At 35.3% G+C, this 21,998-nt stretch overlaps 1 protein-coding gene across 6 annotated transcripts in view; it reads left to right on the top strand.

The window, feature by feature from the left end:
- LOC136042080 (ectopic P granules protein 5 homolog) overlaps nt 1-21,998 on the top strand; it is a 152,052-nt gene that overhangs the window by 86,171 nt on the left and 43,883 nt on the right. For all 6 annotated transcript variants that reach the window (XR_010621161.1, XM_065726975.1, XM_065726973.1 and 3 more), the window contains exons 15-19: nt 7,294-7,417; nt 11,283-11,593; nt 13,345-13,534; nt 16,778-16,920; nt 19,120-19,294. Coding sequence is in view for 5 of the 6 variants with exons in the window: in XM_065726975.1 (XP_065583047.1) it covers nt 7,294-7,417; nt 11,283-11,593; nt 13,345-13,534; nt 16,778-16,920; nt 19,120-19,294 (943 nt within the window). In the remaining variant the exon portion in view is untranslated. The remainder of the gene's footprint in view (nt 1-7,293; nt 7,418-11,282; nt 11,594-13,344; nt 13,535-16,777; nt 16,921-19,119; nt 19,295-21,998) is intronic.

Genomic DNA, 21,998 nt, shown 5'->3' with positions numbered 1-21,998 from the left:
AAAAGTCAAGGTCTTCCTAGCTTTGTTGTTTTGTTAGCTCTGTTTGTAGAAGTACCTACTCCGAATAGTTTCGTATCAGGGGAAACTTGAGATTAGTGTGGAAAGATATCCGCCGGTCACCACCTCTTGATTTGAATACCATTTTAAATGCTCAGGAAAAGTTTACGGTAAGTTGCATAATTAGAGATCTGGAGACTTCTCTCCTTAATTATGCTGATGATATTTTAAACCTTAAGCCGGATGCTGTCATCAATTGAAAAACATTTCTCTGTTCTTAGTTGCAAATCTGTAAATATAGGATTGCCCACCTTAGGGTAACCCACCTTAGAGTGAGATGCTTATTTTCGGTTGGTCTCCGGTTACGACAGAAGGTGTGTAACTGGGAAGTCAAAATGTCTCCCCATCTGTATGTATTAAGTATGTTGGCCATCTGATCGGTACCACTGCCAAAATCAAAATGCGCCCTCCTGCTCGCGAATCTTAGTGAAAAGTTGTGGAAAGCATTTGGAGAATTTTTGTTGGCTGTAAATTGCAACACAACAGTTGTATACTAGAGTATACAGAAGTATTTAGCTATAGTGTTCAACTCATTTGCTCTACTGTATGTCATCGCTCTTTCTCCTCTCTGGAACATTTTTCCGTGCACCGACAAAAAAAGAACACGCACGTTCTCTGCACTTTAGATATGTGATATTTCTCTAAATCTGTTTCATGTTTTTTCCAGGTGATTGGGCGTTAATTTTATGTTTTATTTGTGTTCTAGTATGTAAGTTTTATTTGTTTGTAATGTATTCCTAATAATGCGACTACTAACGACTCACCCCAGCACAAAGCCACCTGAGACCAACACAGCTACGCACTCTCTTCCTCCATCCCAATGTATTCAAAACCTCCCTCTTTACACCCTCCCAGGAAGCTCCCATTTCCTTTAAGTGTTTTTTTATGATATTCCCTCAACTCAACCGTGGATGACCTGTTTTCCGTTTAGCCTTAGACGGTTGGCCGAAAAGGACAATCTTTGACAATCTGTCATCCTTCATCCGCAGAACGTGCCCTAGCAATCTCTACCTTTCTCTCATTATAGCCCTAGAAAACGGGATTGAACCATGCTTTTTACACAGCCATATTTGACCACTGTAATCACTGTAGCATTCAATATTCTAATCTTGGTTTGTGGACTTGTCTTCCTATTCTTCCAAACTTTTTTTAACTGTGGAAAACACCCTGAGCCTTGGCTATTCTACTTCTAACATCTTTACTGCTGCAACCGTCTTTACTAATAAATCTACCAAGGTAAGTGAAGCTGTCCACCTGATCAATCTTTTTGTTACCCAACATCACCTCTTGATCTTCCCTTATTCCTAGTCTTAGTGACTTAGTCTTCTTAACATTTAGTTTTAAGCCTATTCTAGGACCTTGAACTCGCAGAACCTCTAAAAGTTCCTTCATTTTGCTCACACTTTCATCTAGGATGCCATAATCATCAGCATAATCAAAGTCCAGGAGAGCGTTTTCTCCCCATTTGATTCCGTGGTCTCCCATTGCCTTCTTAAGACGAAATCCATAAAAATGATCCATATAAAGGTGTATAGAACACAGCGCTCCTTAACTCCTGATTGAATACGAAACCAGCTATTAATTAAATTTCCTACATTAACCACAGAAGTGTTATTCTTGGACATAGTACTAATCAATTTAATGTATTTGTCTGGTATACCATACAGGGATAAGCCCTTTGTTAAAGTTCTTATATTAACAAAACCGAACGCTTGCTCATCTATTATTTATCTATAAAACTGAGGATCAAATAAAAATTGTGGGTGGCCTCTCAAGGAGTCTAACCCATGCTAAAGCCGCCGCTCCAGTTACGGTAACAAAAGAAGATGAATAATCTCATTTTCTTCAATCACTATTAAATTCACTATTAGTTTTGTTCTATCCTGGACCTTGTTTAAAAAACCTAAACTAGGAGATAATAAAGGAAAATATTTTATTTAAGACAGAATATCAAAATTTAGGATGTTCAAGCTAAAAATTTCTGTGAAGCTTGTGATTTTTGTAATTTGAAACATTAGCTCCCACTCTATTTAAGGAGATAATTTCACTTAGTTCCTAAAGGACGTTGTGAAATCTTCAGGAGAAAACGCACTTAGAGATCCATTTGCTTTAAGAAATCTCAACTCTTCTACGAGCATTGCTTTCTTCTTTTTCAATGATTCGAACCTCTGTACAAGTTCTTGATCCTGTGATCTTTTTCTTTGTCTGTACTCTCGGGCGGCTTGCTTGTTTTTTTCTCTGACATATTTCTTGTATTCCTCTGGGCAACTTAATAGTCTATTTTTTCGGCGCTGATTTCTTAATATCTTGGTAGCGTTCTTCTCGCCGTTATATTCATTGCTCTTTGCTCTTTCTTCTGGATTTACATCCCAGTAACCTTCTATGGGATAGCTTATTTCAAAATTTGGTAGCGAGGCAACATACAAAGTTTTTGAGGTATGTCGGTGTGGATCGAAGTTGCGATTGTCCATCTGGCAGTTTTCCATTTCTGCTCTCTGCCTGCTTGCATGGTTTTGTAATTCAACGTCATTGTCTTTTTTTATGCTAACACTGGCAGGATTAATGAAAATAACCTGCGTTTGGGATGGACAGGGAATAATATCAAGCGTGTTTGTGAGATCCTTATCTAATTCATAAATTGTATTTAAAATGGCTGCTCTGTTTACAGGTTCTGTTGATGCGCTCTCGATCTCCCAATCCCTGTTGAACTCGAAGTTTTCAAACTGTGATGGATTGAATTTTTTATCTAATTCATAAATGTCTGCTTGGCTTATAGCTACTGTTTTTCTGCTCTCTGGCTGCCAGTCAGTGTTAGAGACGAAGTTTTGATAATCTGCGTAACCTATATTCATGCTTATCTTATAACTATTATTGCTTACTCAAACACTTCTGAAAATGTACTGATACCTGCTAGCCTGCTAGCCTCTGCTTTATATGCAAAATGACGTCATGTTTTTTTGTTAGGCTCCACCCACTTTAAAACTTCAGACCTTGGTGACGTCATTTTTGTTGGCTTTAACCAAAGATAATCGATGAAAGTCGCCCTGCCAGATAGCAATGACGTCATCTTGGTTGTTCTCTGTCATAGTTTAACGAATTGTTTTTGTTTTGCCAAAAATGTCTGGGGAAAAACACAAAAATTTATTTCATCATATACCAATTCAAAAACGAATGTTTATACAGACCGGGACACCGGGACACAAATGGCGACCGGGACACAGGGAATTTAAATGACGACCGGGACACAGGGACACAACTACAACGGGGACGCCGGGGGGCACAGGGGAATATATAAATGACGACGGGGACACAGGGAACGTTCGATTAGCAATCACCATCAACAAAGCTCAAGGGCAATCATTAGAATCATGAGGCGTAACTAAAAAAACTAAAAAAAGGTAAAAAACTAAAAACTAAAAAAAGACCAATTCAAAAACGAATGTATATACAGACCGGGACACCGGGACACAAATGACGACCGGGACACCAGGACACAAGGAATATAAATTACGACCGGGACACTCAAAGAGAAATTTATGACTGGGACACCGGGACACAAATGACGACCGGGACACAGGGAAAATAAATGACGACCGGGATACAGGGACACAACTACAACGGGGACGCTGGGGGGCACAGGGGTATATATAAATGACGACGGCGACACGGAATGGTCGATTAGCAATCACCATCAACAAAGTTTAAGGGCAATCATTAGAATCATGAGGTATAGATCTGAACACGGATTGTTTTCCCATGCACAATTATATGTTGCATGTTCAAGAGTCGGTAAACCTGACAATCTATTTATATGCACAGACAATGGGACAGCGAAGAATGTTGTATATTCGCAAGTTTTACGTCCACCAACAGCTAGTTATTTCTAAATTGTAACATTATATGCGCTTCCAATGATACAACATTCAATCCAAATACAACAATGCGACGTCCAAATTCTCCCCTCATGCATGTAAAACTACAGAAATGAGTAACTAGAAACAGTAATATGTATATTAAACATAATGATATGAAACGTGATAGCCCAGCGGTAAGAATGCTTGATTTTTTCGGTCATCAACACCGGCTCAAACCGCATTTCAGTTAATTTTTTCTAATAGAAAAATTTTTTTGATCACTCATAGTACTTAATTAAACGATTCTAAAAATTTTTTCGATTCTATTTTCTGCGAACCTGTTTTTACTTTCTTGTTTTTTGTTTATCCTCAGAAATTTCAAGAAAGCTGTAAGTTTGCCCAGTGGGCCTACCTTTAATTTTCACCCAATAACTTGGGGGCTCTTGGTAATGCAGATATAAATAAGAATAGCCGACAGATTCTCGGTAGTTTTTCTTTTTGTGCTTTTCCCCTAATTTAATATTCTATTATCAAAAAAGCTTGATTCTGGGCTAATTGCAAAATACGACTGCACGACATCTTGCAGAATCTTGCCTCTATTCTTTTGTCCGATTTTGGGCTTGAAAGTTTTACATATTCCGTAAGGAAGTATGAAAGTATTACGAGGCGAAACTCCAGTGCCTACTCAGGTGAACACGTACATTTTTTGTGATTTTGGCAATTATTACCCATTTTAGAATTTCCTCAATATCGCAGCCCCGTGTTCTTTTAGAATGACAATAGGTTGGGTGATTGTTTCTGTGGATTTGAGTTGATTCAGTATTGGTTCGGTGATTAAGTAAACCCTTTAAAATTTGCAGCCCTTTCTAGGTCTGCAAATTTATATTTTTTCAGCTATGTATAAATATATGTACCTTGCAGAGTTCGAACTAAATTTTTCTGGATCTTGTCTAGGTAGGCCTAAATCTATGTTACCTCTACCGAGGGCCTAAGCGTGTCTTTACACACATATATATATATATATATATATATATATATATATATATATATATATATATATATATATATATATATATATATATATATATATACTAGCTGTTGGGGTGGCGCTTCGCGCCACCCCACCTTCGCGTCCGGTCGACACAAATGACGACCGGGACACAGGGAATATAAATGCTATTTATATGCACAGACAATGGGACAGCGAAGAATGTTGTATATTCGCATGTTTTACGTAGTTAAAAATATATATTTATATCTATCTCTATTCACAGGTGGGACACAGGGACACAGCTACAATGGCGCGTAACTAATATGGCGCGTAACGACTTACGCGCGCGGGGGGGCTTGGGGGGCGCGAAGCGCCCCACCAACTAGGTGTTGGGGTGGCGCGAAGCGCCACCCCAACAGCTAGTTTATATATATAAGTATATTATATATATATATATAAGTATATATATATATATATATATATATATATATATATATATATATATATATATATATATATATATATATATATATATATATATATATGGGACTTTTTTCCTTTATTAGGCCCTGCTTTCGGGGGGGGGGACAAATGTTTTCTTTCTAAATTTCATTCTGTATTGGGGTAGCTTTAGTCCAAAGACTCAAAGATACAGGTTTTTAAGCAATCAGAAAATAATATTTGGCCCTTTACAGGGACCCATTTTAAGGGGGCCTGTGCCATTGAACAATTTTTTTTTGTACATTGGGCTCCTCTTGGCCTCAGGACTAGTGGCTGCAAGTTTAAAAGGAATATGGGACAAACATATTTTTGTCCATTTCTGAGCCATAATAATTTCCGTTCGTTTAAGTTTAATAATGCTCCTTACTTTCAGTTGAAAAAGCTTGTTTTTTTTTTTTTATTTAATCATTAACAAGGCATACAATTGAAAGGCTGACAAATTTGTCAGTGTTCCAGTTGAAAAAATTCATTAAAAAAAAGTGTTTTCACTTTGTTTTAGTTGTTTTTTTTTAAATACAAAACAAACCTAACAAAAAGTCATTTTCAAACTTAGGTAACGATAGCAGAAGTTTTTTAAACTAAGGCATTGGATATAGGTTTTACGTCCTAAAAGACATTTAGGAGAGTTTCTTTAGGAGATTTCGGAAGCTCTCATGAATTATGTGGAACCTTGTCATATTAGTTAGAATCCCGAGACTGTTGACTTTGAAGGCACAGATCCACTAATAGCCATAGTAGGCATAGCCTAAGAAAGCTACAAAACTAATTTTGATCCCTTATGTGCAGTATGTGTCTCTTATGTGATAATTGCTTTTCAATCATGGTTTCTTAAATATGTTATATCTTTCCCGAATCTGCTAGAAATGACAATATTTTCTCATTTGTACTTTTTGAAACTTTTTTTTTGTTAGTATGGGGCATTGTTCGTCCTTCACTAGGTTGGAGCCAATTTTTATTTTAAACATTATGTTTTCTTAATACAAAAAGCACTAGATATAGTAGTTTCCTTTAAAAAGAGCCCAAAACAGCTTCTTTAATATTTCAGTTTTCTGCTAGCATTGGAGAAAAAAAGAAGAAGAAAGAAGTACAGACAAGGCCTGTTGAAGGCCTGTTTAAGCCAGGGACCCAGTTATAAGCTTGGGCAAATATCCCAGGAACGATTATCGGCTATGGCAATTCCAATAGTATACTTTTTGTTTGGATTCGTCGCTGTTTTAGGAGTTTCAGGCTATTTTTCAAATTTCTATAAGTTTGGTTTCGAAATACCATTTTACTATTAAAACTAATTTAGATAATAGTTAACATTTCAGAATTAGTTAGCAATGGTAATTTTTCGCAGTAGTGTTTTTTTTTTTTTTTTTTTTTTTTTTTTTTTTTTTTTTTTTTTTTTTTTTTTTTTATTATGGGCCATTGTTCGTCCTTTATGTTCGTCCATGATTACTTGACTTTTCTGGCTGTTTCGGTCTTGCTGTGTAACTCGCTTATAATTTCGCGTAGCTGTCTAGCTTTTCAAAATAATTTCCAGGTTTTCCACTTATTCTATTCTGGTTATCAGGCCTAAAACAGCATAAGCTCAAAAATGACGCTACCTTTCCACAATAATCGGGAAATGCAGCCAGAAATAGAAATATTTTGCTCGCAGGTTTCATGCGGAACTAACCACGTAGTTTATCTGATGAGTTTAAAGCCTGTTTTCTTCTTCATAGTCATAACATCCTAGCAATTGGGTTAGGTAAGAAGTTCCGTAATTCTAATAACAAATCATCCTTCTGCAAGAGTCCCTGGTACTACTCGACAGCGACGAACAGTTGTAATGAGTATAAACAACAAGTGATTTTACTTTATCTTTTAATAGTGTGATTAAATATGTTTTATATTGTTTTCGTCTAGTATATTTGAAGCATACCAAAACTGGATAACTGATAAGAACCTGATGAATTCAACCACCTATGTGCCTATGCTTCCTATCTCCTACTCTCCAACCAAGCTTCTGGATATTTTTAATGGAAGTAAGGTAATGTGCTGTATTCCAATTTTATTTTTTATCTTAATTTAATCTATATTTATCTATTTGGTGCCATCTAACATTTTTACTCATCTTTGATAATTTCCAAATATTCAGGTTCATTTGGAATCTAGAAAAAAAAAACTCTTTTTTTAACTTTTTCCTAACTGTATAACAAATCTGGCCTTTATCTGTAGATAGAATGCTGCTAAATCGATTTTCCACTTAAAGTATCCGTGGGACTTTTAATTATCAATACAACAATAAACTTGGTGGCCTACTCCATGCTAAACAAGACGAATTTAAGGATTTTCTCGATTCCACCATTGTAGGTTTTCTTTGAATTTTGTGTAAGTATCGGAAACTCTGGGGAAGGTAAACAGGAAGAATGTATGAAGACACAGAATGACTGGACCTCCCCCCCCCTCTATTGCACTACCTGGCTGAAGGGCTATGAAATGGGGATCAGCGCCATTCTGTAAGGATTGTAATGGCATATTCTTTACTATAGGTTTTTATGTTTGTTTTTTATTTTAAATAATTTAAAATAAAATAATTTTAACTTCAATAGTTTGAACTTGGTGCCATTTCAGCAAAGATCACTCAAAATGCATTGGAGCATATACAACGTAAAATTATATTTAATGTTTTACAGTTTGAAACTGTTTTGTTGACTGTCCTTATATTTTGTAAACTGGTTAAGCTTTTGTTAAAAAAAATTAAAACATTAAAAAAATTGACAAGTAAAACAGGAATTCAAAGTTCAGGGAATTTTTTTTTCTAGGAGGGCTGCTCATTCAGTTGAAAACTGGAAATCCTAGTGCCCTTATAAGCTTAGTGCCCACCACCTTAATCCACAGATATCAGATCAAAATTTTTAGATAATCCTTTTTTCAAAATAGTTAAAAGGTCAAATAAATATGTCTCCAGATGCCCCCCAGAGCCCCATAGGGCAATGGTTGTAAATAATGTAATTTGTCCATTGTCTATAATAGGCTTTTTAATGGAAAAGGGGGATATGTTTGATCCAAGATGTGGGATTAGCTCAAAACTTTCAGAGATTGTCCTTTGTACAAGAAAATCATGCATTTTTTGGGAATGGGTATCAGAAATGGTCCTAAAAGTTGTGCTTCTGATCATTTGTATTTCAATTGAGCTGTTAGGGATCGTTCGTTATGAGGATTCCTAGTGTTTTTTTGGATACACCCAAGTGGACTTTAAATTTTGACTTATGGAGATGGAAGGCGTATATCCAAAAACCCTCTATGTATCCAGTTCATCCAATAAATGATCTCCTTCTTTAGGCATAGGATCCCAGTTATACCAGTTCATCGAAATCATGTGTCCAGTTAGTCGAAATGTTGTGTTGCAATGTAGTAGGGAGTGCTTGGGGGATGGAGTTGAAGCTTTCAGGTAATTTTGAATAAACAAAAGGGAGAGGTGAGATTTAAAATTTACACATTGTTAAATAACGAGATAAATCAAAAGAGAATATATGTTGCTAGGTCGTCAAAATGGCATACCTACAATATTTAAGGAATGGCTAAGAGCATTAAGAAAGTTGAAACTTCGAGGGGATGTTGAACTAAGTCTGAATGTATTATGGGTATCCATTTTCTCAATATGGAATATCTACAGTATCCCAGGAACAGCTTACGATACTAGTTGAAATTTTCGGGGAATATTGAGGTGGATGTTGAGCTAAATCAAAACACACCGTATGCATTCAAGTTGCCCAAATGCTGTATCTGTAATATCTCAAGATCGGCTAAAATTATTCAGTTGATTAGGATTAAGATTAGTCCTTTTCAGGGAATGTTGATGGGGATGGATACTGAACTAAATCAAAAGATACTATGCGTTTCAAGGTTGTCAAAATGGCGCATCTTCAGTATCTCTGGAATGGCTAAGGGTATTAAGTTGAAACTGTTTGCGAATATTGAGGGGGATGTTGAGCTTAATCAAAGAGACACCATGTGCATTCAGGTTTTCAAAATGGCGTTTTTACAATATCTCAGGAACGCCTAAGGATATCGGGTTGTGGCTTTCAAGGGAAAAACAATTTTTTGCCTCCAATCCAGATAAAAATTGTGTTTTGAACTATAAATCCTATGGGACTTGAAATTCATTTTTGGTAAAGTAGCAAGATTTACTGCTGCTTAAATGATAAAAGCCTAATAAAAGCCGTTATTTACTGCCAGGTTATCCAGATGATTTATCTGCAGTATCTCAGGAATCTTTCAGGGAATATGTTGGGGCAAGTGGACTTGCCCCTAGGGGCAAGGGGCAAGTGGTTGAATTATGACTTTGTAGAAGCGTAGAACTAAATTAAAAGACATTATATGTATCCAGGCTATCAAAATACCTTATCTGCAATACCCTGAGAACTAATGTAAGCTATTAAATGGGAAAGTCGAAATTCTAGTGTCTTTTTTAAAAGAGACAAAAGTCATTCAAAAGGAACCAGACCCCCTCTCATGATTTTTTTCCTGCCCATCCCGCACAACCCCAAAGATATGTGATTAAAATTTTGAGATATCTATTTCATTTAGAACGGTTAATAGGCAAAACAAATATGTCTTCGGGGATGACATGAGCCCCATATTACCTGGGACAAGTACCGTAAATTATTCAAATTGCCTACAGTTGAAACATAGATTTTACAATTTAAAGGGGGGGGGGGCATGTTTGATCCAATACATCCTATCAAAGTTTTGGGATAACGATTATACTCAAAATAGTCAAAAGGTCCGAAAAGTAGACCTCCAGGGATGACATTGCCTCCAACAGTCCCCACAGCCCCTGAGGCAAGGGCTGTAAATTATATAAGGCGTGCATTGTTCATTTGTAATTTTTAATTGGAAAAGGGGGCATATTTTGATCTTAGGTGTCCAAATAGGTCAAAATTGTAGAGATGGTCCTTGGCGACAAGAAAGTCATACATTGAGTCGGGAGTGGGGATGGGGAACTCGGCGCCTGGAGTTGGGCCCAAAAAAATTATTCCTGATTAGCTTTCTTTTGAGTGAGTTCTTATGGATCCTTTGCTAAGCCCAGATTTCATATTTATTGTAGGGTTTGTTCGTTTTGGGTCTCTTTGTCATTGATGGTATTGTATTGTATCAGATTAACGACGCTTCTTGACTACTAAGGTTTCTGCGTCGGATCATTGATAGTAATTTCTGTTCGTTTCAAGTTTTAAATATTATTTTATTCTGTTTTTTCTTGTTTTTGGCTATATGTAGCTCTTTGCCTTCTCTTTCGAGAACGTTTTTTTGAAAAATGGTTTAGAAAAATAAATAAATCCGGATAAAACATAAGTTTCGTACTGTATTTTCAGTATGTATATTTTATGTTTCTAAATTTATCTTTTTTCCGTCTACATAGATGTTACTTGGAGAACGTACCTGACTGTTAAAATTGAAGCTAAATATTGGAGAGAGAGGGGAGGAGGGGCAAGCAAAAAGCTCACTTTGCGGGACTTAAGTCTTTCCAATAACTAGAATCGGTGGCTCAGGCTTTCGGCCTTTGCAAAAGGTACTCGCTTCGCTCGGATTTCTTAACTCTTGACTAAAGATTTTCTAATTTTATATTCAGTTGTAGTTGTGTTTTTTTTTTTTTTTTGGGGGGGGGGTTATAATATGCATCATATATCCAAAGATTATTCTGGAATAATTTCGTGTTTCTAGTTTGAAATCTTCAACAAAGCAGCAAAGGCTGCCTGTCTTGGAGATGGATGGGTTTTGTAGGTCTTGGAGATTTTTGTTGGGATTTGGTGCAATAAAGACGTATTTTTTTCAAACCATGGGGGGGGGAGTCCAAAAAATTTCTGGTTGTGACTAAACTGTTGATAGATAACCAATTACTACATTTACAGTCTCCTTGGATCGAATGTATTTCGACGTATTTGGTCTTGGAAGAGAGGCAGGCGTTGCTTTCATTTTTCTCTGATTCAAGTAGTCGCGTCATAAAGCATAAGGTCTTACGGCCCATTGTTTCTCAAGAGGAGGTACCTTTTGAAGCCAAGATTAAAAATAGGCTGGCCTTATTGTCAAAGCCCCTGCCAGCTCCTGCGCTGGTTCCACTAAAAGTCATTCTGCCTGAATTACAATTGGAATTGTTAACAAAACCGGAGTTACTTGCAAAATTTTTGAAGCCACATTTGAGAGCTCTAAGTGATCATGCAGGGTGAGTTCTTTTTGGTTCACTTATAATCTGTATATCTTTGTATCCAAAACTAAGGACACATTTTAAATTTTCATGATAATAGAAGAGAACAAAAATATCTTTTTTTTTTGTTCCTTGCTGCCCGACAAGTAGTGTTATTTAGTTTATATTATTTGCTAATGCTGTAAATATGAATATCAAATATATTGTTTATTCTTACTTATGCCTTCACTCAATAACGGATTCAATACCTGATTCGTAATGGAACTGAAGGCCTACAGCCGTATTATTAGGCCTACAGCCGTTCGGTTTGGATACTGTTTGGATATTTGAAGGGTTGAATGAAATTTAACTGTGAAGTGAGTCCACCTAAACTTCAATCCTGGCAGTATTCAACTTATAAAAAATATGATTCGACAATATTCACCTGGCGAAATCAAATTCACGTACAATCTTATCGGCAAAAATTGAACTTCCGCAAAATCCATCCCAGCGAAACTCACCTGACATAAAATTGAATTCTCTCAATCTTCAGTTGACATGAAAACTCGACAAAAAATGCTTAACTCATGCTAAATTTATCCCAATAAAACTTAACCTACCCAAATCAAACCCATCAAAACCATTCCATGCGAAATTCAGTTGACACAAAATCTATCTTAAGCAAATTTATCTGTGCCACAACTCAATTCATTGCTCTTTGCTTCCAGTAACCATAGCTAATGCAATGATCTGTCACCATCATTCAGATTAGCATTGCCTTATGCTTAAAAAAGAGAATATGTACACGGGGTCATAGATAAGCTTGTCCTTTGGTTTTATATGCATTTATTTAGGAGCTTAAATGATCATAGTCATGCCAACTACGAACTGTAAGATATTTATGACGACATCATTGATGAAGACGATTATTATGGAAGCTGACAACAAAATAATTACGTTGAAGTTGACGATATTGCAGACGTTAATGGGAATGAAGTCAATAATAACAACAATATCCATGACACAAATTTTTTGGCATATTTCTCCAGGATTAAACTTATCATGAATTGAGTTTTATCTATTTCTGTTGTTTTTCACTGTTTTGCCTGGAAGGTATTTTGCTTTGACTGAGTTTTTCTGGGTTTGAGTTCCGTTGGGTTGAATTTTGATGGGTTGAGTTTTGTACACGTTGAATTCTGAGTGGGATAAATATAATTGGGCGTAATTTTTCCTAGATTCAGTTTTGCATGATTGAATTTTGCATGAACTCAGCTTTGCGAGACAATCTTACGTTATTTTACGATGTTTAATTCATAAGAGCTTCGTTTATCATCTATTTTCAAGTAATTGAAAGCTATAAAAGAGCCTCTTTGGCGATTCAGTTTTGCAAGATTCAGTTTTGCTTTATTGAATTTTGCATGAACTCAGTTTTGCGAGACAATCTGATAAGTAAGTTTACAAATAAAAGATTGCAAAAAAAGATTGTGAGGTAATCTTATAAGTAAAACGTTATTTTACGATGTTTGGTTCATAAGAGCTTCGTTTATCATCTATTTTTCAAGTAATTGATAGCTATAAAAGAGCTTCTTTGGCGTGGTTGGGGGGAGGGGGTCAATCCTTCAAGCTTTAATTGGCTTCAAGCTTTTAGTATTTTGCAAAGATCTGAACGACCTATAGCTTTCATGGGAACCAGTGACGCTGGATAGGTGTAGAATGTCCAACTCCTTCCTTGGTACACGAGTATGCATTTAATCGGGATGATTTTGAAATAAGATAGGCTCTTTTTTTAGGTTGTTCTGTAGTAAAATCAGAAAGTTGAAAGACTTGAATTCTGAGTTTCTAAGTTTGCTTCCACAAGAATATAAAGAAGAAAGGAAGAAAACTGTGACAGTCCAAGCATGCAATGGTGTTATTGAAGAGACCGACAAGGCTAAAAAAGAAAAATCGCCCTGTTGTGGTGGAGCAGCTCTGGTTTTTGAGGTAAACAAAGATAATTCAGACCCTTATAATGCTTTCCCATCATTATGTTGCATCAACCTTTAGCCAAACTTAGGGGTAAAAACTTTTTAATCAATCAAATCGTGAGAAACAGTTTTTAACTTGCATCAGTTGGAGCTGGAAAGTGAATGCTTAATTTCAGAAATATAACATAATTTGACACGAAAGTAAATTACGTCTATATTGACAAATATAGATAGCATTTCAACTTCTGCTTATAAAAGACAAACTGTATGCTATTAGAGATACAGATGAAAATTGTTTAAAGATGAACGTCGATCTGTATGGTAAACATAGGGACGAGATAAAGCGGGATTATCTACCCTGCTTTGTGGTTTCCCATTAATAGTAATCCAAAGCAAGTCAAGATTTTTCTCTTGTCCAGTTCCATTTCCTTAACTCAAAATAAATCCCACGAGAAGAATTGAGAAAATCTCTTTATAACAGCCACTCACAAATGATTTTTCTGCAAACTTTTCAAAAACAAATAAAATTAAATAGTGAACTGTTGGTTAAAATAGCCCAGTAAAAATAAAATGTCTTCTAAGTAAAGGTACCCTTCCACATATTGACTGCTCCTCCCTCCTTGAAAATAAAAACTAAGCTGGGTAATAGGTAATAGGCTTTTTATCTTTTTTCCAATGTTGTATTTTAGAGATTTTATAAATTCTTGCAGGAAAATCTAACTGGATTTTAGATCTTCTAGATTGGAAACCCTATATATGGATTGGAAGCACCGAGGAACATATAAGTTAAATAAATAAAATACAAAACTTATAGGGTGAATGCCACCATTGATAATAAAATAAAACCAAAAATTTTCAGATACCGTTTTTGTTTTTAGTTCAAGATTAAGACTGTACTGTAACGAGATCAGAAAAGGCTCCGAAAGTTAGGAGGTTCCTTGAATCTTTCCTAAGAATACCAAGGATATCGAAATAAAACATCTTATGCCCCTTGGGACCTGTCTGGGTTATTCATACGTGAAACCACTATTTGTCTTTTTATCATTTTTTAATTATAAATTTTTCAGGACGGTATATTATTTCGTCAGTGTTGTCAGGTTGAACCGTAGAAATATATAAGCAAAACTAACTAGATAAATTTGATTGCGGTTTCATTCGTAAAAATTCAAATATTAACAGTTTGTTGATTCCCAAAGACAACTGCCCCTTCAAAAGAAAGCTACATCTTCTTAAGCTATCTTGTGGCATAAACTTAGAGCTTAATTTTGCTGATTTTTTACCCATGTAGTTTTGTTTTTTTAATTTGCTGCCCGCTACTAGTAAAAGTCAGTAACTGCATCCGCGTCTTATGCAATAAACATTGAAATTTTTATTTCTTTTAGTTTTGGAATATGTATATCGTTTCCATTTCACTAATCTAAACGGGGAGATTCTATTTTCACTGTATAAATTGGTGTAAAATAAGTTTCTGTAATTGTCTGATCCTGAATCGTCCCTTACATTAAATGGACTTTTAAAACAAAATTACCTTAAATTTTTTTTTTTTTAAATACGCCGACATTTTAAATAGATAAGTTACACCCTAGACACTACCATTTTTCAAGAATGATATATAAACATCTGAGTACAAAAATACTAAGGAGTGATTTTTTTATCGTCACTTAAATCACATAAAAAGTTCAGCTTCCTACCTTTCACAGCCAAAAAGAGCTAATATTTCCTTTGTAAACTTAAGAACTCGAATATCATCCTCTTGGTAAAAATTATCTACAGGAAAATTTTCTATTTATTGCTTATATACAAAGGAAACAAAGGATTTTTAGGTTTACAAAGGAAACATTAGTTCTTGAAAATGGTGATGTCTACGGTGTAACTTATCTTTTTATTTGCAAAACTACAACAATAAAATTCCTTTTTTTAATGTTCAGGGGTATGGGGTATTTAAAACCGGGCAGAAACTCTATACCCCTGAACATTAAAAAAAGGGGAGTTTTGTCTTATAGTTTTGTAAATAAGAATATAAGTTGAACTAGACACCAAGAATCATATACTGGAGAATTATCTATTTATTGCTTATATATCTTTGCTATCCTTCAGCCTGCTCCATGCCCGGTCTTATAAACTCCATACCCCTGAACATTGAAAAAAAGGAGAAGTTTTGCGTTGTAGTTTTGCAAATAAAAAGATAAGTTACACACTAGACACCACCATTTTTCAAGAATAATATATGAACATCTGAATACAAAAAATACTAGTTTATTTAATAAAAAGATAAGTACAGTCTAGTCGGGGAGTTTTGTCTTATAGTTTTGTAAATAAGAATATAAGTTAAACTAGACACCAAGAATCATATACCGCCACCATTTTTCAAGAATAGTATATGAGCATCTTAATACAAAAAATACAAGTTTTTTTTTATGATTGTCGCTTAAAAAGATCATCTTCCTACCTTACACAGGCAAAGAGAGCTAATATTTCCTTTGTAAACTTAAAAACCCGAATATCATCCTCTTGTAAAAATTATCTTGTGGAGTTTCTTATATATCTTTTTTATCCTTCAGCCTGCTCCATGGTTTTAGAAACTCAATACCCCTGAACATTAAATGGGGACATCGAGGTTTATTAACTTTTAAAATAAAACAATAAGGGAAGTTTTGTGTCATAGTTTTGTAAATAAAAAGAAAAATATGTTACTGCATAGTCTATCTAGAATAAGTAGTTATGCCATCTATCGATATATTATTGGAAAAGCAATGTCCTTGTGCAGTTCTGTAACTTAATAAGCCTCCATAAATGTCCAAAAAGGTATTAGTTTCAATATTTTTAAGTCAGCAATCAAGGTCTTAAGTGTAGCAGATGTTTAGTGAGGGATGTTTGAATCTTATGCATTTAACATTTATTTTCTGTGGATTTCTTCCCCCTGAAAGCTTGAATTTGAAAGTTTCCATCAATTGTTTCACTTGAAATTTTGAATATTTGAATCTCTTCCCCTCTGAAAGCTCTGATTTTTTCATATTACTTTGTCCTTCTTTCGCGAAAGTTGCATCAAGAGCAGGTTAATTTCTAGGGTACCTTTTAAAGCTTTTCATCTGAATGCTATGCCATTGAACCTTCCATATTTTAAAATCTGGATTTTGGGTCCATTTTTGACAATTGACTATTTTTTGTAGTCAGTTTTAATGGACTTGAGTTGCAGCAACAGCTTGTTTCAGTTTTATTGCTCATGGCAGAGTTTTTTTCAGTTCAATTCTTCTTTTAGTATGTTCAGTATATTGAAGATCAGAGAATCCACATGAAGATTGTTCAAAACCGCGAGGATTATGACATTACACTGGCCAAGCTTTTAGAAACACCCTCTTCAGCGGTTATAGTTGCTCATCTAGCTTTGGAACAGTGTGTTGGGTATGGTGCTTCTGTTACTACTGTTTTTTTTTTTTTTTTTTTTTTTTTTTTTTGTAGATTTAATTGGTATGCTGAAGAAAAAAAAAAGATACATCGTAACTCAATAGAAAAAGAGAAAGCAAGAAAAAGTATATTGAATAAAGAATACAAATATTTTTACTTTTTCTCTTTTTTTCTTCTTTGCTGATGATTATCCAAATTTATTTTCAGGTATTGTTATTTGTATTTACCTTCTTTTTTTTATGTATTACCGCTTATTCTAGGACTCTGCTCTGCAATTTTCAGGTATCATGTGGCACGCAAACAAATAAATACTAGGCTTAAAGAAGAAAATGAAAAAAAGGTAACGGAGGCACCGTTAGATAGTTGCCAAAAAAGTTTTGGTAAATAGTGAACTAAAAATTGCGCTGAAGAACTTGTATCGGCTACAATGAAAGAACGGTAAAGTAGAAGTGAAATCACGACTATAAGAGTGCGATAATATGATTTTATTCTTTAATATTTTGGCATACGGTATGTTATTAAAAATAAAAATGTATGTTATGAAAATGAACTTTCGTGTGACCAACGCTTCAGTTCAGAGTTCATCTGTTCAACAATAAACTATCAGAAAATACTAAAAAAAAAACACATCCCCAGGAATGTTCTATGCCTGGGGAAACAGGGATGAAAGGAGAAAAAAAAATGTAAAATGAATCGTAAAATAACTAGTAGCATATACTTCACTAACAACTTTTGGGCCACGTGATGTGAAAAACCAAACCACAACATCCAAATTTTCAAAATAATATGGATGTGATCAGCACAGGCCAACCCCAGTCTAGCAACTCCATCTTCATAATACTAAAGCATAATTATAATGATTGAAATACATTACAATAATAATAATAATAAGTGAAAAGTTCATAATTTACTGTTAAATTTAAATTCTCCTTTTTACACTATTTTTTAAGCTTTTCTGAAAGAAAATCAAACACCAATCCAAAATCCAAGTCCAAAAGATTGTTCCGAAGATTGTTCTTTAGCCTTCGTATGATATAATACTTGCATGAAAATTTGCTTGCTTAATCTCTTTCTCCAGAATGATGGAATTAAGTGAGAAGGAAATACAATAATTCTCTGTACTTCGGAAAAAAATAATAAAATTTTGAAAACGTTCGTTGGGCTATAGAGTTTAGATACACCAGCTGTATTATGCTGTGTATTAATCAAGTTTAACATTATCAACCTGGCATGGAAACATGGATGATTATTAATCTTACAGTTCATCATGAAAAAATCGAGCAAGGGGGGGGGGGGAAGAGTGGGTATGAAAATGCGACTAGGATGTACTTAATCGGATAACATCCTTCTTTTGCGCCATGGACGATCTCTGCGTCATGTCTATGTATAGAAGATGTAGATTATTCTCTTGACTCCCCACATTTTTAATATACACTTTACACTTATTTTTAAAAATTTCGACCATCCAACCTTTCCCATTTACCGTAATCCCAAAAGTTCCTACCCTCAAATCCTTTATTGCACATAAAGTGCTTTAATTCCTCATTTTCTCTGTTCATCGGGCCCCTCTTTGACCTAAACCTCCTCAAATACGTCCTTCTTTCACTAAAAGGCATAAAATTACCCTTTTATTGAAATGACCCACCTTTTATCCTCCATTTGAAGTCCCACTTTAAAATAGTATTCCTCTCCCTATACCTCCTTGACCTCCACGTACACACCTAGAGACGCTGCCACGGTCCGACTTGCCTGCCATAACTGGATCTCCTGCTCTTGCAGTATAATCATTTACCTCTTTTGCTACGGATCCTTCTTCTCCTCCTATGCCTAACCCCTGATTCCAAATTCCTGACATCCCACTTCTATTCAAAATTTTACTTATTTGATTTGGCCATGAATCTTTTCTATTATCCTTTATCATTTGTCTGTATGCTACCTTAACTAATCTATCCTCAGACAATGATGGTATCCTTTCCCAAAACTTAACCATTGTTACTAGTCTCTTGTTCCTAATCCTATTATCCTAATCATAACCCTATTATTCCTATTAAGGTTCCATCTCACCGCAACACTGGTAGTTTGTGGTGATTTTATAGAGGTCCAATATTGCAATCAATTAGCCTAATGCTGTTTATTAATCCATCAGTGGTGACTTTCTTATTTATCCCAGCGACATATATCACCTGTCTTTTTCAGCTTTTTGAGACACGGACGGACAAAGGTATCAAATTCCAAGGTATTGATGACCGCTTTGGATGAAATAGGATCCCATTTTTTTTTCATTGTTCTTGACTATTTTCATAATGCTGATCTTAGAAATTGTCCACCGTCTTCGAGTCTGTTTTCTACGTGCTTGGAGAATCTTGGTGAGGTAATGTAAATTCAGTAAATAAACTAAGAATCGCTTATGTCGCAACGTAATGCTCGCTTGTTTATTTCTGATCAACTTGTAACTTGCTTGGTTTTAGTCTAATTAAAGCGGACTTCGGGGAAAAAATGTTTTGAACCTTTTGCATTTTATTGATTTGTGATATCCTAAAATGGGCTGAAAATTTTTCTTTATCCAATAAGCTTGAAACTTAAGGTGTGTATAATGGACAATAAGAATCTCAATGATGGCAATAAATTTTGAATAAAAAATTTAGTCGCATCAAATTTTCGACGTAACGAATTTGATTTTTTTTTTTTTTTTTTTTTTTTGCGCGGACCAGAAAGAAATTCGGTTAAATTCACTCGTAACGAACGACTTTTTTAAGCGAGCAAAACAAAACTTTGTCAAGAATTTTTTATTAATATTCAAGTTTTGTTAAAAACTTAAATTGCAATCCAGCGTTTTGGGGCTTAAATTGAAAAGTTAAAAAAAAAGTTTTACTTCCTTCTAATTATAATGTATTGATTTTGACAAATCTTTATGCTTTTTGGTTTAAAGAACATTTTCCAAGAAAAAATATTTTTAAAGAAAAATAAAGAGCGGTATTAAAACCAGCCCACTTTGTTCCTGACATTTGCTGAAGATAGCTAGATAAATCCTGAATCTGCAGCTTTGGTGAAAATCAAACACGTTCTGCAAAATATTCTCTTGACGAGTTTTGTATTTTAATTATATGATGCAATAGTAATCTCAAGTTGTTAACGTGCAAGCCCAGAAACCTTAAATATTAACTTTGATCGAAATCAAAGACCTTGAGTAAAATATGCAATTGTTTCATCTTAAATCAGAATAATCTTACTGCAAACCTGACTAAATGAGGTAAAAGACAAAGGGACTGTTTATGTAAGGGAATGGTTTACCAAGCATGCACAATATTGGCCATAAGATCTCAAGGATGGAATTCACGCACTGTTGACAAAATGAGTCAGAGATCGAACGGGGTTTGACATGGATTGTAGGTTCTGTTTGCCAAAGGGATCGGAGATGGACTGTACGCAACATTCACCAAAGGGAACCAGAGGTGGATTTTATATTCTACTATAGTCAGAGAAGGATTTGTGTTCTGTCTAGTGAAGGGAGTCGCACTCATCGGATGCACTCACTTAGTTCGTTTTAATTTTTGAGTACGGCTTTCTATGGTCCCAACCGGAATGAGAAGTAAAATGTTCGTACTGTAGGCCAAACGATTTAAAACGGAACATAAGCCCTCTTCACCATAGGGGATCAGAGACAGAGTGTACATACTGCTGATAAAACAGGCTGAAGATGAACTGTACACACTTTTTACAAAGTGGGTTGAATATAGAGCGTACGCATTTACGACCAAAAATGGGGGTTAAAAAGGGATTATACCCTCTGCAAACTATAGGAGTAAGAGAAGGAGCGTAACAAAACGAATTGTAATTGGAGAAAATACGAACAATTTTCCGAAGGGGATTGGAGATAAAGCGTATGTATGGTTTTTCAAAATTGTGCATATATGAGGTTTTATTGTTAGTAAAGAACGATTGGTTTAAGCTGTCGTAAAACAAATCGGAACTTTGGGTTTATTGGTGCATTCAGTATCATAATTGTGTTGCGAGAGCAACACTTTGGTTTTGTCGTGTTTTTTTTTTTTTTTTTTTTTTTTTGTTCCTAGCACCCCGATTTCAGCTTATTCCTAGAAAGTGGTAAGGGTCTAACCTCTGCGGTTTTTACGGAAAGTGTGGACCTTAGGCCGGATTGATGAATATGACTTTACATTTTGGAAAGCTTCGTAGAACTCTTGCCTGGGGCCAAAAAGGATGGTTTTTGCTTGTCCTCGAGCCAGAGCCTATGGTGTGCGAAGTGAAGTGGAGTTATATAGCCTATGTCAGAGAGGAGTATCTGAAGTTGTGCAGCCAAGCTTACGTTTCATCAAACCATGTTTCTGCTTTCGAGTGGAAAGCTCCGTTCTAGCAGGCAAGCAGGCAGGCACCAGTTTCAAATTGAAGATGGACTAAAATCTATAAGTGTTAAATATATGCGACAGTTACCCTGCCCCACAGCCAATATATCTTCTTTGAGTGATAAATAGAAAAAAGCGACATTTTCCCACGGGTCCGAAAGTGCTGCCATCTATTGTTTCTACCCATTTCTGTTCGTGATTTCAGCTGAGTTTATCATTCGGTTTTTCGCACTTGGGATTGCGGTAGAGAAATGGTATCAGATGTGCCTCTTAAACTTTAAAAGTTCTCTCATTGCTAAAGAAATTAGAGTTTATCCTTTGCTCCTTTCTAAGTGATGACGTTAGAAAGTTGGCCTACGGCAAAAAAGTCAACTTTTGAACTAAGACAGATAGATTTTTTTTTTCGACGGCAGTCGATAGTTTTTGATAAGCTGATCAAAGTATATGTCATCCATTTTTTTGTACAAAAATTCCTTCATGAGATATACCAGTTTGAAAGTTTAAAGGGGTTGACAACTTCAGTAGTAAGGTACACACTGAAACCAAAAATAGGCCGATACCAATTGTGAGACATAGGGGAGTTGTAAGCAACAGTCGGCTGTTAGCTCATAATCATCCTCGGCAATGAGGGGTTCGCAACTCTTTCTAGTTGGTGTACCTATTTTTTGTTTCCGTTGTATTTGATGGTAAGACCAATTTGGTTCCAGTGGTAAGACA

Source organism: Artemia franciscana, unplaced genomic scaffold (genome assembly GCF_032884065.1).
Source record: "Artemia franciscana unplaced genomic scaffold, ASM3288406v1 PGA_scaffold_62, whole genome shotgun sequence".
In the NCBI taxonomy this organism is placed as follows: domain Eukaryota; kingdom Metazoa; phylum Arthropoda; class Branchiopoda; order Anostraca; family Artemiidae; genus Artemia; species Artemia franciscana.
The sequence above is the reverse complement of the archived record's forward strand: the minus strand, read 5'-3'. Positions and strand labels throughout refer to the sequence as shown.